Consider the following 21089-nt stretch of genomic DNA (forward strand, 5'->3'; position numbering starts at 1 on the left):
TTTATTTAAAGCTATGATAAATCTATGGAACGGAACTTTCAAAATAAGTCACAAATTTAGATTGTTAAAAATAGAAATACTGAAAATATTCTCGCTACTCAATTTATGGAAGACGAGATATCGCACGGCTTTTACGAGTGGTACTTTAAATTCACTAACAAATCAAACAGTGGACAGACAGGTAGAGTGAGAGACAGATCGAGAAGAAGCAAGGAGAGAGAAAGAGAGAGAGAACAGGAAAGAAGGCACTTGAGTCACATGTGCGAATTAAAGACGTCGATTCTCAGACTGGCTGCAGACCAGTCAGCGCCCCTCCAAAGAGGAGAATGCTTCCTTTAATCTTTTTTTTCTTACACTCTCATTTTCTCTTTCTCTCTTCTGAGTCACCGCCGCACGTAAATCAAAGTTGATGATTTCGGACTTTGTTACTCGGAGATAAGCGGATAAATGCATCGGCTAAAACAAGTCAAAACTATTCCTAGAACAATATATTTACATTCCGAATTGACTGAATCTTCCTAAAATTCATGACAAATTTATAATTATATGTCACAAATACTTTTAATCTTCCACGTTAAGTATTTCGACGATTAAGCTTGAACTTAAATTTCCTGTTACGTGAAATTCCAATTAATTCAAGAAAAAGATGATGTTCTATCGGTAAAAAAGTTTGAAAAGAGGTTTTACACAGCGCATTCACAGTTACAAGATTTAACTCGTAGAAAACTTTTAATTTTCAATGCTGATGGCATCGATACAATCTCAGCTGATAGAAATAAAAATGATGAATTATTCGCAAATGGGTTATTCGGACAATTTGAGTTGTACAATCGACAATCGCATCGTTGCAATTTATTGAACTCTCCTCTCGACGGAAATATTTGCAGCCATTACGCGACTTTAATGACGTTTAGCAAATGCCAGTAGGACATCAATATGACGATTTGTTTTGCTCATTTGTCCTGCCTCCCACTCGACGTGCGAGCACAAATGACTCGTTCTATTTTTAAAAAGAATCTCGCGAGTGCAATAAAATCCATTCGAATATCGCGATTATTCCAAACGGAATCGGCGAGATGAATACACAGCTGGCGAAACATCGTTTCTTTATTATGCGCAACGTCCGTTAAACGCGGCGTTACTGATTTGACACGATTATCGTCATCTTTATAGCGATATTAATCGTACATCATAGAATAACACCGCCGAGGCGACGGCAGTAGCGGCGACCGCTAAAATGCCATTGGCGGAAGGTGCATCGAGTGCAAGCGCAACCCGTTTGCCGGGCTGGCTTTTCAGGAAGATTGGAATCAACGAAAATAGACAAGGCACGGGGCTGCCGGCTCGTTTGGACGTCTGCCAATAATGTGGCGCCGCGGAAAAATCTCTATCGCGAGAGAAAGAGAGAAAGAGGAAGACCTTAGACTCGTTTCATGCAAAGATATTTTTCGTCGGTGGCGCTCTGTGAATATGTGCAATCTCTTCCTTTAATGCGAATATCTATCTTTCTTGAGATATTAGTCCTGTTTTTTTTCTTCCTATTCATCTTTATTTTCTTTAACAGCCTTCCTTATTGTTAAAAATCGCTTCTTTATCATTTATTTTACGCTATATATCATACGTTCATTTATCAAGAGACATACAATAATGTTTTGCTTATTGTTAGTAACATTATATCAAAATGTTTAACAATCTTTTGTTCCTTTAAATTATTCAAATCAGTTTTGATACTAAATGATAATTTCTGTGCATATTAATTTGACGTGTCACGCTAAAAGGATGGCGCGATAATGTCTGTGCGAGTGCGTAGAAAAGCTCGTAGTCGACTGTGGCTCTCGCAATTTGAAGAAGAAATTATCGCGCGCAACATTGATAAAAAGCAAATAGAGCTAGCGAGCGCGGCCGATGATAACTGCTAACACACGTATTATTCCGTACCCATTCAGTGGCTCTCTAATCGGGCACTCTTATCAAATCACGGAAACGACCTGTGGTTTTTACGCACTATCCGAATTATGTGCGTCGCACGTTTTAAGAACGACTATCGCGTTATCGTTACGTTGATAATTTGCGAAAAGCTATTGAAGCGGAATCGAGTTAGGATCTTCGTTTATAGGCGGCTACAAATCATTTGTTGTACAATGTTCGTTAAAATGTTTCGTTGAAAAGATAAAAAATAATTGAATAATATTACATTTTCATGGAATAATTCAACAAATACTGTTATAAGTACCAATTAAACTTGTTGAAAGTCTGCTCGATATCACCTAAAAGTTTTCCGTGCAATATCTTAAAACTTTCGCGAGCTAAATACAACGCTCAAGTATTATATAGCGTCTATATTACACAACAATATATTATTTAATTACTCATGATAATTTTAAATGGCAAAAAGTTTCCTCCAAATAATCTGTTTTGCAAATCAAAAAATTGAAATATTTAAGAAATAAACCAGATTAAAAGATTATTAAATAGAAATTGGTGTGCTAATTAAACAAATAGCTACACAATTATTCGCTACAACTCCTACGAATTCCGCGGTGCGATTTCACGATCGATCGATCGGTATTCGCTGCAGCGGCGAGCAACACCGGACGACTTCCGCCTCCGTCAGAAGAGACCGGGAATGCAGTTGAGCATCACTGCTCTAGAACGTACGCTTCGGTCGCCGGCACAGAAATAGAACGGTCGGACCTTAAAGATGCACTTTTGCGCCTTTATGTAATCCGACCGAATTTATGACCGTTATCTATTTAATAATACACAGATTCATTCGCGTCATTCGCAAAGATCAAACGATCCCATGCACGCACGCGTACCCATACCGCAATGTACGCGGCACCAAGCCTGACGTAAATTTCGCTCCAGTGCGTTCACCTCTTCGATCTCATCGCTCATTCTTCACGGACGCTTGAATGTCGAGTTGTTAATTCTCCTCGCTCGAAGAACATCGAAAACTACTGTTCGATCAACGGCTAACTGTCTAAATAAAAGTATGTTCGCCGCATTCGTCGCTCCGCGCGAATCTGTTGCATTCTCGCCGGGCTGGCCCTGTTTTCGATTATACTTCCCTTTCACTTAAGTTCGAACAAATGTAGAGACTTCAAAAGTTTCGCTCAATATTTTTTGTAATTCTAGATAATAGCACTTTCAACAAGTTGTAGAAAAATAATTAATTTCCTTATAACAGCTATTATTTTATTCAGCATTTATGTTTAAGTTGATTAAAATCGATTTGCTTTATTCGAGTTTATCCTATTTAAAAGAATAAAAAGCAATAAAACGTCACTCGGAATCTATAATTAATGCAGTTTCGCTGTAGATTGTACTACTTAAGAAAAGCCTTGCAAAGAGCTATGCAAAGAGCCAGTGTGACTAAGCTTGTCTATCTGTCCATCTACCTAACTGTCTGTACCTAGTTGCTGATAATCGGTAATAACGCCACACAATTGGCGCGATAATCCACTACTATATTTTTCAAGTCTTTATACGCTTTCTTCTTTACAATCTAGTTTAATTCTTTCTTCAATTTTGTATATTACATATATGCTTATTAATCATTTCTATTTACACGTATGATTTATGAGCAATGGAACGTAGTCTGATATAATTTCACGATAAGATTCCCCGATCCTTGACCTGCATATTCAATCATCCTCAAAAAAATGAATGCATTGCTCATCATTATTACATATTCCTAAATTCAAATAATCCGTAGTTATTTTTTATTAACTTTTTTCTTTCCCTATTTTTATGTAACACAAATATAATCTTTATAAAATATCGTGAAGTTAATTTTCGAGATCCTAATCAATGATTAACGTCAGTTCTAAATGTGCAAGCGAAAGAGTGGGATCGATCGAACGTTGTGTTAGAAGTCGGCCGTGTTTTGTACAGTTACATCCATTCACAAGTTTTTCCTTTGTACTGGTGAGTTCACTTGCGCAAATTTACTCGTGATATACATATATAAAAATCGCGTATGTTAATCGAGAGCGACTTGCAATTATATGAGCAAACTAGCACGTATAGTGTTGCGATTGACACCGATCTAAAGATCCATTTAGACGGAACGGTTTTCAAGCTTTGTCCTCTATAAGAACGTTCCTACACAATTCTCAACATAGGTAATTTAGTTTCATAACGTGTCACATGTCGCTATTTTCCATTTAACGTACATCTATGCAATATCGATATATTTTTATAATTTTATAACCATACAAAAAGCCCATTTGCAACAATAGGATTTCAATGAGTTAAATATTTTTTTAATTAAATTGTAATTAAAGCAATGTCCTCAAAATATTTTAACAATGTATTGTTAAAAATCATTTAGTTTAAATATGCTTTTCAGAAATTAAATATAATCTTAAATTACAATGCTGTTTAAGAGTGATCAGTGTGCTTTATTACGCTACGACAATAACGCAATAATCGCTAAATTTATCGAAATTACAAGGATTCCTTTCAATTTACATAGGAATGATACGTACGCGCGATTGTTCATTCGTTCGCTTGTTCATTTATTTGCCAACGATTTGTCAATTTTTTACGATGTTGAATTGACATTACGAAAAAAGTAGTGACGGTACTTCGGTGGACGAGGAACGAATCGCGCTTTTTCGCAGTGAACATTTTCTCGTTCGTTAATAGCGCATTATTGACCTATATGTACCTTTATTCGTGGCGTCTATAATGACAGTTGCCATCGAGATGTCTCCCTTCCTTTGGCGATTCCACGTCTTCGTAGTTGTCGAGTCTCGTCAGTACTGGGGGGGCCTCGTCGTCGAACATGTCGTGGGAAATCCAAATGATCCCGGAAAAATAGAGATGGCAGCCGCGGCGACAGTGACGCGATAGGCTCTCGCGCTACTACGCGATTTTCGCGGAACGATGACAAGGTCGCGCGTGACACGGAATACATTTCGTGCCTCCAAAGTCAACGGTCGTTCCCGTGCAATCTTTACGCGGACGACGCGTGAATTATAACACGTGAAAAGAAGAGAAGCGCGAGGAGCGAGAAATTCAGCCGATTTTAGCCGGAGCGGCGTCGCGAAAAGGGCACAAGCTGTCAACTGCTTCCGCCGTAGATAACCGGCTGGCAGACGGACGAGGACTGAGTAGAGCAGCCGATCGCTCGCGGATCCCCTACTCTTTCGCTTCCTCACTCGCACGTTCCGTCTTTCCCCTTCCGCGTCGCTCACTAGGTGATTCCGTCTCGTTTTGTTTCCCTACTCTCTCACTCTTTCTCGTCCTGTGCCCCGCACGCAGCCGTCTTTTGCGGCACATCGCCGCGCAACGCGAGGGAAGGGATACGCACGAGGTCGGAAAATACGGAAATCATATGGAGACACTGAGCATTGTGCTTGGGTGCTGGCATATGCTGGTAGCTCGATCTCACGAAAATCTTTTGGGCGATCCGATAACTTGTTTCAAAGCAGAGAAATCTTAAAAGGGCATACATCCTAAATAATAGCAGGACAATTATATATAAAATGTATTTTTTAACGATACTTTTGAATATATACTGAACTGCGTGTCTTATGGTATATGAATGCCTATAGATATTTGCTATTTCAACTAGAAGCAACATGTGTTTCGTGACGAGAACACTCGCGATGCTGTGTACCATTGTCGAGTGTCTATTTTATGTCACTAATATCAGAATAAATGAGCTATGCAATGATGCGAACTTTGTATCGACACGTAATTAATCTTTTTGTACAAACTTCACAAATTTAATAGAGCATAACGTTTATGGATAATATATATCACTGTCAGCTTCTTGGCCATTTAAATGTATGGCATAAATATTATTATGGCGCAAAGTTTTGTCACAAATTTTACGAAGGTGATAAATAGTAGAAATTGTTGGTTACAGAATATTATATAAAAAGAGTCCTCATTAAATATTTGTAACTTATATTTTTAAATCACAACGTATATTAGATGATATTTTTTTAGATTACTAATTCGATTGTTTAATGATTACGTGAAGCAAAGCAAAAATATTGCGATTTGCGTTACTAAATTGTTATCACGATATTGTCACTGAAACCCGTGGCACGATTTTCTAGTAGCATAGCAAGCTTTTGAAATAGCAGTCGCATATTTTTCGCGGCGAGAATTAAAAATAGAAAATAATGACCAAAACCTGCAATTTTTATATATATCTTATATGTCCTATATATGTGTTTATATATAACATGTGATAATCCATGTTTCATTAATTTACTATACATCAATACAATTATCTTTTTGTAATTCATTCATGATCTAATTACTATGTAATTATTTAGTGTTTCACATTTTTAATATTTGCAATTTCAAAGAACGTTATATTAAGCTTACTTGATTAAAAATAGTCTGGAACGGCCAGATTTTAGCTTTTGTCTCTACAAAAAACAACTAGAATGCTGGGTCAATGAAATGTAATTTGCACGAAGTCAATGTCGAGGTGAGGTGAGCCGAGCAAGCGCTGACCGTGGCAAGCTCATGAATTATGAAGAAACGATTTCAAAAATGCGACCATTGTTCTGCACTAATCTGCAGAAACGATAAGCAAATGACGGCGATACTCGCGTAAAAATTTACAATAGAAGAGGGAGAAAGGGAGATATGTGAAAAAGTATCGATATGCGATAAGCAATTTACGGATTCTTTTATTAGAAATAAAGAGATATGATCTGCATAATATAATTGGAAATTTCATATTCCCGAATTATTATTAATAAAACTTTTGATATTTTTATTATCTTTCGCTTGTTTCTCAGCGCATTGATTTCGAGAATCGTCTCTATCGTGTTCGTGGAAACGCGGTGAAATCCTACGGGTACCCACCTGCCGACACGATTCGGCGACTATGTCGGCTCGTATCGCGCATTTACACGTAGTCGCAGACAGTAATACGCGATTATGTCTGTCACAGTTATTGGCGTTCTTACGGGCTCACGAATGCGCGTGATGTTCACGTGGAATGCGCCGAATGTTTAATGCCCGCGCCAGACCGTGGTGCTAATTGCTCGATCGAATACGATTACATTCTCGCAGAAATGTTTGACATGGATGTTCACCACGGGAACAATATATCGAGTTTAAGCTACGAAGGGGATTTATAGGGGAGAGATTCCATATTCGCGAAGACTTCATATATCTGTCACTTAATGTTCGTAATTATTATCTATTTTTACAAAAAATTTCAAAAATTATTCAATCGTGATTAACACAAGTAATGGAATAAAAAAGTTAGATTTAGCGATTTAAGTTGCAATTTTTACTTTAAAAAAAGAGCTTTTTTAGTTGATAAAAATATGATCAACTAAATAACGGAGTAATATCAGAGTTCATAGTACATCGATCGTTACTGACCTGGCAGAATAATGCATATGAAAAAGGTGTGTGTGTGTGTGTGTGTGTGTGTGTGTGTGTGTGTGTGTGTGTGTGTGTGTGTGTGTGTGTGTGTGTGTGTGTATATATATATCGAATCGTAAATTAATATTTTGCGAGAAAATAAAAGATAAGCCGGAAATGTTTAATAAGAAATAAATATGAGATTCGCAACAATCAATACTATGCTCGAAGTAGAGATAACTATTCAACCAACGCTAATGCAATTGGTTTCAACATAATTAGTTTTATACGACAAAAGAGAAATTAACTTAATTAATCATCATGTAATGAAAATCAGTAATAAATTTAAAAAAAAGTTAATAAATTAAATTTGAAATTCATTTTTCTGCTAATTATTTAATCGAATAATAAAGTAGAGAGTTTAATCGGATAATAATTTATTAATTTACAAATGTTCGTGAGAGAGCAAATTAGCATGTTGAAGTATCGGAATTTATGCGGACACGAAATTATGCACACGGTCATACGAAAGTAAACATGCACTAATCTGTTGACAACACATGTCTATACAATAAAATAATATAATCGTTTACAAACGTAAATTAATTTATTTATTGCACTTAATTTCATCGGAGTTCCGTCAAGAGCAGTTATAAGTTTTTTTAGCAAAAGTGAAAGACGCGTACTCGTATTTTCGTGTAGTGAGTATCGTAAACTGCATAGAAGAAAATAACCAACTTTGGTTTACGATGTGAGAAATGAGCGATATTTAAAATCAGATAAATATTTTTTCTAGTATGGTCTGCGGTGGACTGTCAAAGAAATTCGCGGTGACCTTACGACGCGGTGTTTTATAGTGATCAGATATCGAATTCTTTTTTTCCGTGTAGAAATAATAATAAATTATTTAAGCATTTACTCGGTATTGTGATTTAATTTCATTAAAATATTGAATTTACTCGATATTATGACTTAATTTAATTAAATTTTATTAAAATATTAAAAACTTAATAATTTTGTAAGAATTGAATTAACAACGAAACAAATTAATTAAAAATACAATAATAAAATTGATAGATAGCAAATGTCAGAGATTCAATTATACAAAAATTTTCTGGTGAGAGATATAGAGCATATTATTTCATCCGTACTCAACGGTTCTCATAACAGCCCATTAAATGATATCAAGCACATTAGCGCAAACGAGCAATTTAGTCTTCCTCGATGGGATCGCGTAGCAGCGAGGAAATTCAGGATGTGCAATAGAAAAAACAGTAGAAGCATATATATATGTATATACACGGTGTCAAAATGTCAAAATTTAAGCAAAAAATTTTTTAGATACTAAATTAAATATCTTTATACAAAACATCTTAAGAAAAGCTCCATTGTATATTAATTCTAGACCTTCTTCAACTTTAAACATTTCGATAATTTAACCTCGAGTTAAGTATTCTGTGAAATTGAACGTTATATTTGCATCGTAAGGTACTTTCTCTCTATAGAAACCTATTTCCTCAAAATATCGCAGACGTATAAACTCGTCGTAGCGACGTTGTCAGGTTGAGAAATAGAGAATAGAAGTAGATTTAGAAATAGAACGCTGCCAGTCGTCGTCCTAGAATTTCATCGGGCGGCCCAAGCTGCGCCGGATGACACTGTTTCGGACGAGCGAAACGTATACTGCCGTTTCGATGCGACGCGATGTACCGAGCGATTCACGATGAATAATAAACAAGAGGACGGATCTAGGCTTCGACGGTATCGAGAAGCGCTTTCGCGACTATCGAAGTAGAGTCTTAAAATAATGACGGACGGGCATGCGAAGTTCCGCCGGGACCAGAAATGCTGCGCCGATGAATAAGTCGTGTCCCAAAATAGTAGCATCCATCCAATATAAGAATGTCTAGGTATCAGTTTAATTCCGCGGCAAAAATTTTTTTTTCAAATTTCTATTAATTTTAGAATATATCGCGTAGAATAGCGTTCTTTAAGAATTAAAAAAAAAATTTTTTTTCAAAAGATAGAACGACATTACACTATCTAAATATTATCTATTTTATACTTCGAACAAATGCTCGTTCAAAGTTTGCTAAAATTTCAAAAAGACAGAATACGCTTACATTCCTCACTGTTTTGTTTCCCTCCAATTAGCTTAAATAGCGATAATAAAAAAGAAATTCGCCGGGCTATCATTCTGCTCACCTCGCTGGGCTCATTAGGAATCGCCAGGAATTCGAAGATGTCTAATTAAACTATGAATAATGCACGATGCATTGCGCAATTAAAGGCACCCCGGTGTGGACGGCGCGGCGGCGGCGGCGGTGCTCGCGCGGACAGAGTTACACTTCCTTGAATGCAGCATCCTGTCGCGCAAGTATTGTCCGCCGTGGTCGCTCCGCGTTCTCTATGCCGGAGCGGACAATATTTACGCCGCCCCGACTTCCTTCCTACGTAGAACGGGCGAGTAAACGCGTACTACCGTCTCGTCGCGTAGAAGCCGCGCACGCACGCACGCACGCACTCGTAGTGGTTTCATTCATAAAGTCACGCGTTTCGCGAGGAAACGCCTGCGCGCGCGCGTTAACGACAGGAACCGACGGCTTCGCCCGTTTCTTCTCGTATACCTACTACACTACCTACTCCCGCGAGAAGACGTTAATACGCGCCTCCGGAACGAATGCTCGGCGCCGACGACTTCCGCTCGATTCGGATGCGCAATGTCGGAGGATGCGACGTCGGCAATAAAAACGTGGCCGTTAATGCGCTCGCGGAGTTAACTCTCTTTCTCTTTTTCGCGCTCTGTAAATTTTCGGACGATGCGCGCGATTTGGTAGTTTTTTGCCTGCCATCCGTATAATCAATCCTAAACTTGTCATCGTCTTATTCTTTCATAAATTGAATTATTGCCTAAATTCAGCCTCAGTAGTTGTGTTTTGTCACAATCAATATAAAAATATAAAATACAATTTTTTCAGTATTCTCTCTGTTTCATTTTTTTTTTAATATAAGTTGTATATTAAGTATTTTCTGGATAGTTTTCACAGAATTCCTGTTGCGATCTTCTGCCATTATAATATAAAAAGTTTCTTATGAATGCAAGATTTTTCATTCTTGAGCAACAGTTAGTTTGATTATATAAAGCAAAAGATTATGTATAATTAATCATCATTTTTAAATTTAATAATTTTGAAATTCTTGTTTTCTATTTGCTTTCCTACGTCACTGCTTTTATTAATTAATTATCACATTTTCTGATATGTAATCTTACGTTCCATTAAAATAAATATTTTTATGTCATTTGTAAAATATCAAATTAGAGATATGATACTTATAATTTTTAATAAAATATAGTACTCATTGAGTTCCGTCAAGTGATACGCGCGCGGTCTTGAATCTCGTTTTACAAAGTGCGGTGACCCTTCAGGCTTGGGCGGAACTCCTTCGCTTCCGGTGCTGTTCCGCTGCTGCTATTTCTATATATAAACCCATACGCTCTTGTCGGACATAAAACGCATGCACAGAAAATTTGCACGTGTGTGCGCTGCCAAATACTATCGTAGGAACGGAGGGACTTCGTTATACGAGGGGCTAATTTATAGACCAAGCGTAGTTTTGCTCCATAGATTTTCGTAAGAGTTACTTCATCTTTTCAAGGAGAACTTGTTAGAAAACAAATATCTTAATTGCAATTTCTTATAAATACCTATTCAATTATAATTTTGAATTATTCTTTTAAAATTCAATGAAATTTTTGTTATCAAATTTACAAAAATATCTTTACCTAATAACTTCAAAACATAATTCAAAAAATTGAAAAATGTTGATTTCTTTTTTGCATGCATTCTTAACATTTAGTGACATTTGCGTATAACAAATTTTGTTAATAAAAATCACAAACAGAAATGTACAGTCACAGGAGAGTCGTCAAACTTCGATATGATGTGAATAATGTCATAATGATGGATACCTCAGACAGACGTAAAGATCAATCTGTGAGATATTTGCTTTTTATAAAGATAGTATATTATTTAATTTTTATAAGTAATTAATACTTATACTCCGCTGAGAATCATTCGTTTTGAATAATGCATATCTTTAAAAAAAAATTAATTCGTAATAAATGCCTATTTTTGCTTTATAAATAATTATATTATATAATATTATTTCACTTGTAACTAAATTTATTGTTTCTGCAAATTTACTCTCTTTTTGAAACCATAATTAATCTCGTAGATGAAATAGATAGAATCGTTAATGTAATTCATAATTATTCACTTGAAATGTGAGTATACAAACTGGATAAATTTAAACTAATTTAACTATTAGCTATTTCATTTAGCTAATTTAGCTATTTAAACTAATTAAATTAATAATATTCCTAGAGTGATTTTCGATTTTGTCGACAAAAGTATAAAGATGATTATCGGTACCAGTGCAACCAGCCATGTTAATTAAAGGCATTTATATTGATTAAAAATAAAAATTCTAGTTTTTTGTTAGTATCTGTTAGTTATTTCTTGTCGTTGATAGGTAGCGGTAATTATCGTGCGTTCTCGGTCATTAATATAACGCATTCATACCTCTGTATACGTTCAAGAAAAAAAGAAGAAAAAAGCGTAACGTTAAAACAGAAAGAACAATGTGATCTTTCGAGACGGCAAAAATTCGTGAGAAAAGAAAGTCCGAAAGAATTTTTAGCGCTATAACAGTGCGTGTGCAATAAGCGTATGCGAAAAATATAATACATACTTTACGTTTACGACATACAAAGTATAATAGATACAATGTAGATACAACTGTAATTATGTTAAAATTTAATATGCGATATAAAAGATATCTAAAAGATGTTTTACTTTATAAAACATCTTTTTTTAATTAAATATTATTTTTTTCGAAAAGATGTTTTATAAATTAAAAAAAATTTTAGAATAAAAAACTGCATTGCATTAGTATTATTGTATGTAACACCACTAATTTATATACTTCGCATATAATCTAAGGTGTGCTTGTTTAGTTTCTCGTGCAAAAACAATAACTATTTTGCAGTAAAAATAAAGCAAACTATACATTTATAAAAAATGTACTTACTAGATTGCATTGTGCAATTTTTCTGCATCCTAGCAAAAAAATATTTGTTTCACACATGGTCGTCAATTTTTCTATTCTTAGCTCGCTAGATTGATAATGGTTTGTCGCAGGATACTGTTGTACAATTGCCTTCCTACGACTTCCGGTACTCGCCGGTATGGAGGTCGGTGATTACTTTTTGTCGGAAGTTCGTTGGTACGTGGGAATGGTGGGGACGGTCAGTGAAGTCAAAAGATTGTGCTACGTTGTCACAAGGTAATCACGGCTTCCAATGTCTCTTAATTGTTTTAAAATTTAACACGAGTCTCTCAGCAATTTTTACAACTTTTCGTACATATGTTTTGCGATTTTTCTTACATCAATCGATTTTATTATATAAAGAATGTAAACATACATTCTTTAGAATGATAAATACGTATATATGCATCTCTGAAGAAAAGATAAAAATTATAATGAATGCCGTAATAGAAGTTAGGAGAAATAAACAAAATGTGACGACAAATTGTGTAACGATCAGTCTACGTTGATACGCTGAATAAACGGACCGAATGAACAAGATGGGTGAAATGTGAATGAGAAGGGAAAGGACAATGTCCTAGGGTGGATGCTTTAATGCTTGCGAGAACCGAGTTTCGTTTTAGGACGCACCCTTGCGTATCGACGCGCAGCGAACCACGATTTTGCTAGTTATGTATGTATTTCCTAAATCGACGTTCGCGTATCCGTAAGCAGCAAATTTCAACGATTGAAGACAACTTAAAGTAGATCGTTCATAGGAAATCTGAATATTAATAATTAACTTGGAAAGTATATTCGCGACTTGTTCTTCAATAAATTCCTGCAATTCAATATTGATGCATAAAAAAATATCGCCCGCGTTTTCACCAGGTTTCGCGCTAAATGCGCTATCCGGCCCTCATCTTCTCGCATCGACGTGGTTAAACGCGACGTTCAGCACGTCGCAGAAGAATTCGCGATCGAACGATCATGTTTGACACTAAACGCGGCGTTAGATAGAGTCCCCACCACATTAATGCGGTCATGGTAAAAACACGGAAGTGTCAGATCGCGGGGGATAATCTAGGATACGCGCCGTTCAACAACAAGACAATAACAACAACACACTGTCGTCACCGTGCGCCGTCACATTGACGACGAGCCGTCATCGAGCCGCGTTGCACGTGCGCCGTGCACCGGGTATATCGGCGGCGGCGCACAGGGCAAAGTGCATTGTGAGACTGCTGGCGGATGCAGCGCCGGTGTCCCGGCTTTCCTATGCAACGCACTGCACCCTGCCTCCCATCCTCCCGCCGCTACCACCGTTCTTTCGCCCCGCATCACCCCCCTCCCTCCCTCTTTCTGCTTCACGCCATCCCGTTCCTCGATTGTGCGCGCATCGCCGACGCACCGACCATGTGACCATCCTCTTTAGCTAGACCGATTACCGCACCGTCGACGACATCTCCTCGTCCCATCTTTTCGCTCTATTTTTTTACCTATCGCTCTTCCTTCTTTGTTGCACGACTCGATCGTAATTTGAGACGATTTCTCGCTTTCAACAATTAGCAAATATCAGATTTTATAGCATAAAGCTATTGATATAATTAGTAGTTACATATGAAAATTAAAGATTCATAAAGCCATGTTAATGAAATATCATTTTTCTATTAATGTGTTTTAAAAGTTTTCTTAATTAAGATTAAGTATAAATCATTTGGGCGTCAAACAAAATTTATAATATTAAAGTTTTCTATTTGTTTGTACTTCTTGCTATCTTAACGGAGCTAACTAGCTTTTATTTCTTTATGCATTGCAGTATATCTATACATTTCCGGTTCTATAGTTTCAAAGTATCACTAATTATATTTTGAATCCTATTGTCTACGTCTCTACGGACGCTAATTTTCCTGAATAGAGAGTAAATCCTCTCTCTTTCTCTCTTTCTTTCGCACCTCGCATTCCACGCGATCGCCGCACGCGGACGCATCTGCATCTTCGTTCGTACTTCGCTTCCTAGGATTTTTCGTCCCCTTTTCTCTCCCTACGTGGTGGAACGCGGTTCATGTTCCTCTACGATGACCAACCGTTTCTGTCTTCCGCTCGCGAGCGAGCGAGTGAGCGGCGGCAGATGCGCGTCCGCTTCTTCGCCGTGTACTTCTCTATATAGCTCTCTCGCGCTCTACGTGGAAACGGACGTGTACCGTCCGTTCCACCGGAATGCCTCCTCTTCGTCTTCCCCGCTTCTCTCTACTCCGCTGGACTCTGCTAGCCACTGCGTCACTTCTGTTCGCCTCATGCCGCTCGTTCTCTTCGTCGCTCTTTCGATTTTGCAACGAACAGTGGCGGATTCACACATCGCACTGGTCTAAGCATGTTAATTTAAAGTTATCTAGTCAAGATTTACAGAGGTTTTTCTTAGGTTCATTTTTTACATTATGCTTCTTTACATTTAACGAAAGAAAGTTGACAACGAATGCTGGAAGTCTGATTGAACAAAATAGACTCTAACAGGTCCAATAATATTGCTAGTTTAACCAATATATTTTTTTTTTAAACGAATCGAAATACAATATTTGAAATACTATGTCTATACAAGTAACATATAAAGCTGGTTCTACTTTTATTTCGTAATAATATATTGCTTCGTATAAATATGTTGCGTATCTCGTACAAATATCATATTATTTTAAACTGCAAAAAGGGTTAGGCAGTTCATATTTCTTGTCACAACAATGTTATGTGAAGTATAGTTATAAAATTGAAGTATAGTTAAATAATTCATGCAATTATTTTTGTCTTATTGTTTATCCTTTATAGAACAAACAGATTTTAAAATGCTTTAAACAAAAAATTTGTTATTCCGTCAGAAAGAAATTAACTCAATGTAATTTTATTGTACTTTCTCAATCTTTCGTTTTATATATAGTTTTACAAAAATATAATAATCTCATTATATTTTTATTTACTATTTATCCATAAAATGGAATACTTTTATGGAATCTTCTATACGCAACATACGGTTTATGCAATTGTTGTTTCCTTAAAATGTGAAATGCCATCAAAAACGATATTTCACATCTTAATGCTCTGCACAGAGCAACCCCGAATCTAATCCTAAGTCCGCCACTGTTCCCGAACTGGCATCCTTCTCGGTCAGTGCGCCCTACCACTTGCAGCACCGCGCATTCGCTCGCACTCGCACCGAGAAACTAAACCGGCGATGTGGTCGTCCTTGTTGCACGCCGCTCAGCTCCATTCATGTCTCGGTTCTCCTCGGATTATGCAACTCCGGTGAGAGACGCGAAGCGAGGGATGCGCCGCACTGCACCGACACCGCGCGCCGTCACTTTACCGCGTCTGAGCGGCAGCGAGAGCTCGGGTAACTTACCGTCGACGTTCGCTCGTACGACAAGTGCTTCTTCTTCCTTCTTCGTGTAATACCACCCATTACACTCGGATCGATTACTTTTCAAAGGAAATATTATTTCTAGATCTCTTATTTCTTATGTAAAAAATTTACCTCTGTGAAATTGGCCCATTTTTTAAATTTGAAAAAAATGATTAGAGTTCTTCTTTTTCTTAAATTTAAAAAATGGGGGTCAACTTCACAGAGGTGAAAAATTTTCATTATTATGTCGGATAAAGTGACGGGAGCGGGATTGTTACGGAATACATATTGTTTTTCATATTGGAAACAATTAGCAAATTAATCTCAAGTAGAAAAGGATGGAAATTCGTGGATGTGTTACATACGATATTACATACGCTTTAATGCACTTTTTTATTGTATATCTTTGTAAACCATTTAGCTATAACATTTGTGACGAATAAATATCTCTTGAATATTTAATGTAGAATAATTTTTGAGACAAATTAATAATTTTATTGTAGTAAAACAATAATAAACGGATAAGATTATTACTTCCGTTCCGTCAATTCATCGAATTGCACTGATTTCTTGCCGTGAAAAATAGCATAAGTAATCCTAATTAAGTTACGAAGGCACCTAATTTAATCGGGGAAAAAAATTCTTAACCGCAGCTTTCAATTGTAAAAATTATCAAAAAGATTTCACTTGTGTTCTACACACTTCTTTCATATTCTTTTATATTCGCGATTAAAAAGTATTTTTTTAAACATCTTATTATTTCTGTCAATATAGATTTTCTGTGCATCAAGTACTAATCAATCAAGCCGCAGGTGGGCGTAAATTTCAACAACTTACATAAACGGTCATACAAATTTTACAATTGACTCTACTGATTATCTAAAGTATAATACAATGTTATATCCATGTGATCACATGATCTGCGCAATTATATTAATTACAGACGATACATTTCGCTACAGCACCGCTCGTGGCACGCGTCGCAATCGCCGACGTGATGTCGTGCCGTCGACATTGATCGAGACGACCTTCGCTTCCATTATCGAAGCTTCTAACGGCTGATGCTCGTTTGCACTGGTTTAATATAAACCGAGCGTAGATGGTTTTCCGTACTCTTTGAATAGTAACTGTACCGATTGTCCGGATCAAAGATTGTCGAGAAGATCATTCCCGGAACGATAGCAAAAATGTCTTGAAAAAGGATACAATTGACTTTTGAATTGACAATTTTAGTCTTATGATGTGTGAATTTCACAGAAGTAACTAAACTCTATTAATAAATGCTTCAAATGGCAGTTTTTAAAACTATCGCGAGATAGCGTTAATTAAAATGATTGAGATGCTATTATGCTATATAGAAAGATGCTTCTCGACATCAACGAATCCAGACGACCTGTTTAATATGAAATTAGTACGAGGAATATACTCTATGATTCTAAACATATAAATATAAAAACAAGGTGTTAGTGTTACATATGGCAAAAGTGAAAATCAATTAAAAATTGGTCGTTGATGTATGCACAAAATTCCAAAGTAAAACTAATTATTAGACACTATCAGCATGTTGATACTAATGTTGACAATCGTATTGCTTTTTAAAATTTGAGTCTGCTTTGTAGGAACCAATTTGTCATGTATCGAAGTTATTATTTTGCACGAGAATGCATCCACAATGTTTCACACACATCTTATTTTTATATCACGATTTTATATACATATGCGTGAATCGGTACACACGTATATTGCTAATACTTCAGTGGTCTATCGACAATGTATCAAAATATAGTCTCTATATCTTACATAAGTGTACAGCGTCGGAAATCGGATATCAATGATCGATCTGTACCTTTCAATTACTGCGAGTACAGGCATCGAGGAATATCGACTCGCGGTCGCTCTTAATAATAAAAACGGAACGTTACGCTCGTATCGTGCGTGCTGAGGATGGATGTTACATGTATAAGAAACCTATGTACATCGGAATGCGAAAATGTCTTAGCGCATGAAGATAAGAGCATAAACCTCTTATATCTATGTATGTATATTATACAACATATACTGTACAATATTCGTCTGCAAATTGTAAAGCGACATTAATTGCTTCGATCGTGTTTTATTGATACGTTATTTCTGTGTTTTTATCCTGCTTTATTATAAATTGTAAAACTAGAATTTGAATACGTTATATCTATATATAATTCGGATAATTGAATTGATTAAACAATATTGGAGAGACTAATAAGGATTATGTATTTGATTTAGTTAAAATTTTTTTAAGGAAGCACCATTGACAAGAGACGTGCGTCGGATTCTGCCAAGTACTCTAGTTTTATGTTAACGTTTATAGCGGCAATCTCGTTACGTGGATACGGAATAAACGCCACATCGCTATAGGAACGAAATCTGTGCGCGCAGTCTGTGATTAGAAAGGACACATTGTAACGCAATAAACATGCGTATAAATTTACCTTCCAGGCACGAGAATGAAGTAGGTGATTGCGCACACGAGGGACATATAAGAAGTTATGAAAGTCGTACTTTTCCCAGAGAGTTTCGTTTTAAAAGGATGCAAGCGGATCTGCGTAATGTAATGATATGAACTGTGTCCTCTCATTAAGGAAGAACCTACCGATAGATTACAACAATGATAATCAGAAACATACGAATGGATAATACGAATAACAACGATAGGTTTAGATTTGCGAATGAGAAACGACACGATAGAATTAAAAAGCTAGTACTTAATTTTCGATTTTTTTTGGAGGGAAAAAATACACAATATTGTTCCATAAAATAAATGCCGCAATTGAGGAAATATTTGTCTGCGAAAACTGCACATCGCCATCCCATATAATTTTGATACCTAATTTTTAAACGTCTATAAAAGGTCTATAAAAGGAGACGACATCCTTAACCTAGGCCAACGTCTAAGGACATCATCACCAGGAAACCAACGATGGCGGCCCAGCTGGCGAACTTTCCGTTTCCACTGTAAACAGAAAGCATGCGAGTCACTCGCATTAGGACTTCAAGCACAGACTCACGAACTTGCCCAAGTAAAGATTCAAGAATACGTTCCGTTTTAGTTTTCCTTACAATATTGAAAGTTAGTTGACCGTCTACGTTTTCTTTTTCCGAGACCTCACTTATAATTAGCTGAATAATTATGTATTCTGTATTCTGTAGTCAAAAGGTTTGTTACTTCTTGCATTTATTCTCTATTAAAAAAAAAACAAGATTGTGAATAACTCTAAGAAACATCTGAAAATTGATAGAAGCGCGTGTTTTTTTAAATTTTTCTTTAAACATTTAAGCTTTTTTCAAATTGTTATCTTGCGCGAGTGCAACATCGCGATTTGGTGGCGGCGTGATGCATGAACGGCAAGAGGCAGGAGGGGAATTTTAATTAGCGCAACCAGCGGCGCGCGGATTAAATGTAAAAATCGAAGGACGAAGAGAGGACGAGGGACGAAGGTGCGGGGAATTAAAAAGGCGGCACTGGCACCGTCGTCCACCGCTATCGTCGCTCTCTCTCTTTCTGTCTGCCTATGGCGCCGTGGCAACGACCGGGGAGAAAGAGAGCCCCAGGATGGCGAGAAATAAAAGGGTTTTCGCGGCAAGTAAGTAGGGATTAAGCACACACAAAGCACACACTCGCGCCGCGCCGCGCGTATATACCCCGGTATTGCACGTCACGGCTTGTTGATTTCGTAAATTATACACGGCCATCAATTTTAACGGCCGGCGAAACGCGCCGTTGTATTTCGGTGGGCGTTCTACCACATCAATCATATCCGCGCTGTAAATACCTCCTTTCGGTGTGCCTCAGAAAATTTGTATTTTTATTGGCCATTATCGTGTCTCATCGCAATAGTAGCCGAAACAATGTCGCCCTTCCCTGTCATCATTGCAGACGCTCGCTCGGCGAAACGAAGGCATCACGTCAAGTCAATCGCGTCGTGTTTCGCACACGCTAATGACGAGTCGATCCTTAATTCGATTTGTTTCTCATTTAGCATAATCCGAAGTAGATGATATTAACAAGACGTTAATTTTTCGAAGTACTTGGTAAATTTCTCGGTTTCTTGTGATCACAGCTGAAAAATTATTCACATCCGAATATTTGTGCCAAATATTTCAAATATCAATTACTCGAATCTATTTTTTAATAATTTTCATACTTTTTTACTCATCACGATATCAATCAAAATTGTCTGGTACCAACGAAGAAATAACCAGAAAGAAATAACCGCTTAATTTATTATGCGATTCTGAATAAGTGAAAGTTTCGGCAGGGCAATAAATTTAAATATTCCTATGTGGATCTCGACCGCGTCGAACACGAAGCATGGGTATCATCGGCGAAGCAGGCGTTCCTTTTCGCCGAGCAGAGGAAAATGCAAATTGCGCGAGGAGCGACCGTTCCGCGAAATGCGCCGAGTCGAGCCGAGCCGATTTTTGCCGGTGCTTCTCGCTCCGCGAAAGTACCGAAGTCTCGAGAGAATTCGAAGGAATTCCACTCACTCCTTTGATCGTCCTTCTCTTCCAATTTAACCTAATATTACATTCGTGTGCAAATTTCAGTTGTATTAATAATCTTGGTTAAGCAAGTGTGACTAAGTTTACAATTCGACAATTCTTTCTCAATTTTCTTTATAATTTAAAGAGCGAAAAACATTTTTCTAATCAAAATTAACGTTATAAATAACAGTAGTTTGAATGGCCTAAGACGTAATTTTTAATAATTTTTATTTAAAAATGAGGCTAAAAAGAAGGTATTTCGCAAGTGCGGCTCTGAACTAATAGTAGCTCGATAATAACACAAACATTGCGAATTGCATGTCGGATACTTGTGGCATTTAGAAACAGTATTCATAATCGTTCTTCAAAGGATAAAGATTTGTTAATAATATACATAAGCGTATTTGTACAGTACACAAATGTATAAATAAGGAATGCATGCTTCTGAAGGATCGACTATAAATACGCTTTGTATATCAAATGTAATCACGACAAAATTTCGAAAATATCGATCCTAACTGTGTGGAGAAAAGCGAAGCCGGATTGTGCGCGTAATGATGCGCACTTATGCAAATGCAATCCAAGATCTCTTCGAAGAAGGATCGCACGCGCTTACAGAGGTCGAGCAACGGTTTCCACGAAGGAGGAGACGAAAGACGAGGCACACGGAGAGCGGGCAATCTGTTTTCACTTTTGTGTTTTCCGGCTAGCCGGAGGGTTCCCGAGGGAGCGAGTCGAG

General features: G+C 37.0%; 1 protein-coding gene and 1 long non-coding RNA gene across 4 annotated transcripts in view; both read right to left on the reverse strand.

Moving 5' to 3' along the window:
* Positions 1–6239, reverse strand: part of LOC105674776 (uncharacterized) — a 40522-nt gene extending 34283 nt beyond the window's left edge. Inside the window, exon 1 of the long non-coding RNA XR_001101181.2 lies at positions 4676–6239. This is a non-coding gene — a long non-coding RNA (uncharacterized lncRNA). The remainder of the gene's footprint in view (positions 1–4675) is intronic.
* A 9964-nt stretch (positions 6240–16203) lies between these two features.
* Positions 16204–21089, reverse strand: part of Zip48C (Zinc/iron regulated transporter-related protein 48C) — a 39677-nt gene continuing 34791 nt past the window's right edge. For all 3 annotated transcript variants that reach the window (XM_012371245.2, XM_012371244.2, XM_067357831.1), the window contains one exon: positions 16204–18818. In XM_012371245.2, coding sequence (XP_012226668.1) covers positions 18740–18818 — 79 coding nt within the window. In that variant the 3' untranslated portion in view covers positions 16204–18739. The remainder of the gene's footprint in view (positions 18819–21089) is intronic.

The sequence above is a fragment of the Linepithema humile genome, chromosome 6 (assembly GCF_040581485.1).
Source record: "Linepithema humile isolate Giens D197 chromosome 6, Lhum_UNIL_v1.0, whole genome shotgun sequence".
Classification (NCBI taxonomy): domain Eukaryota; kingdom Metazoa; phylum Arthropoda; class Insecta; order Hymenoptera; family Formicidae; genus Linepithema; species Linepithema humile.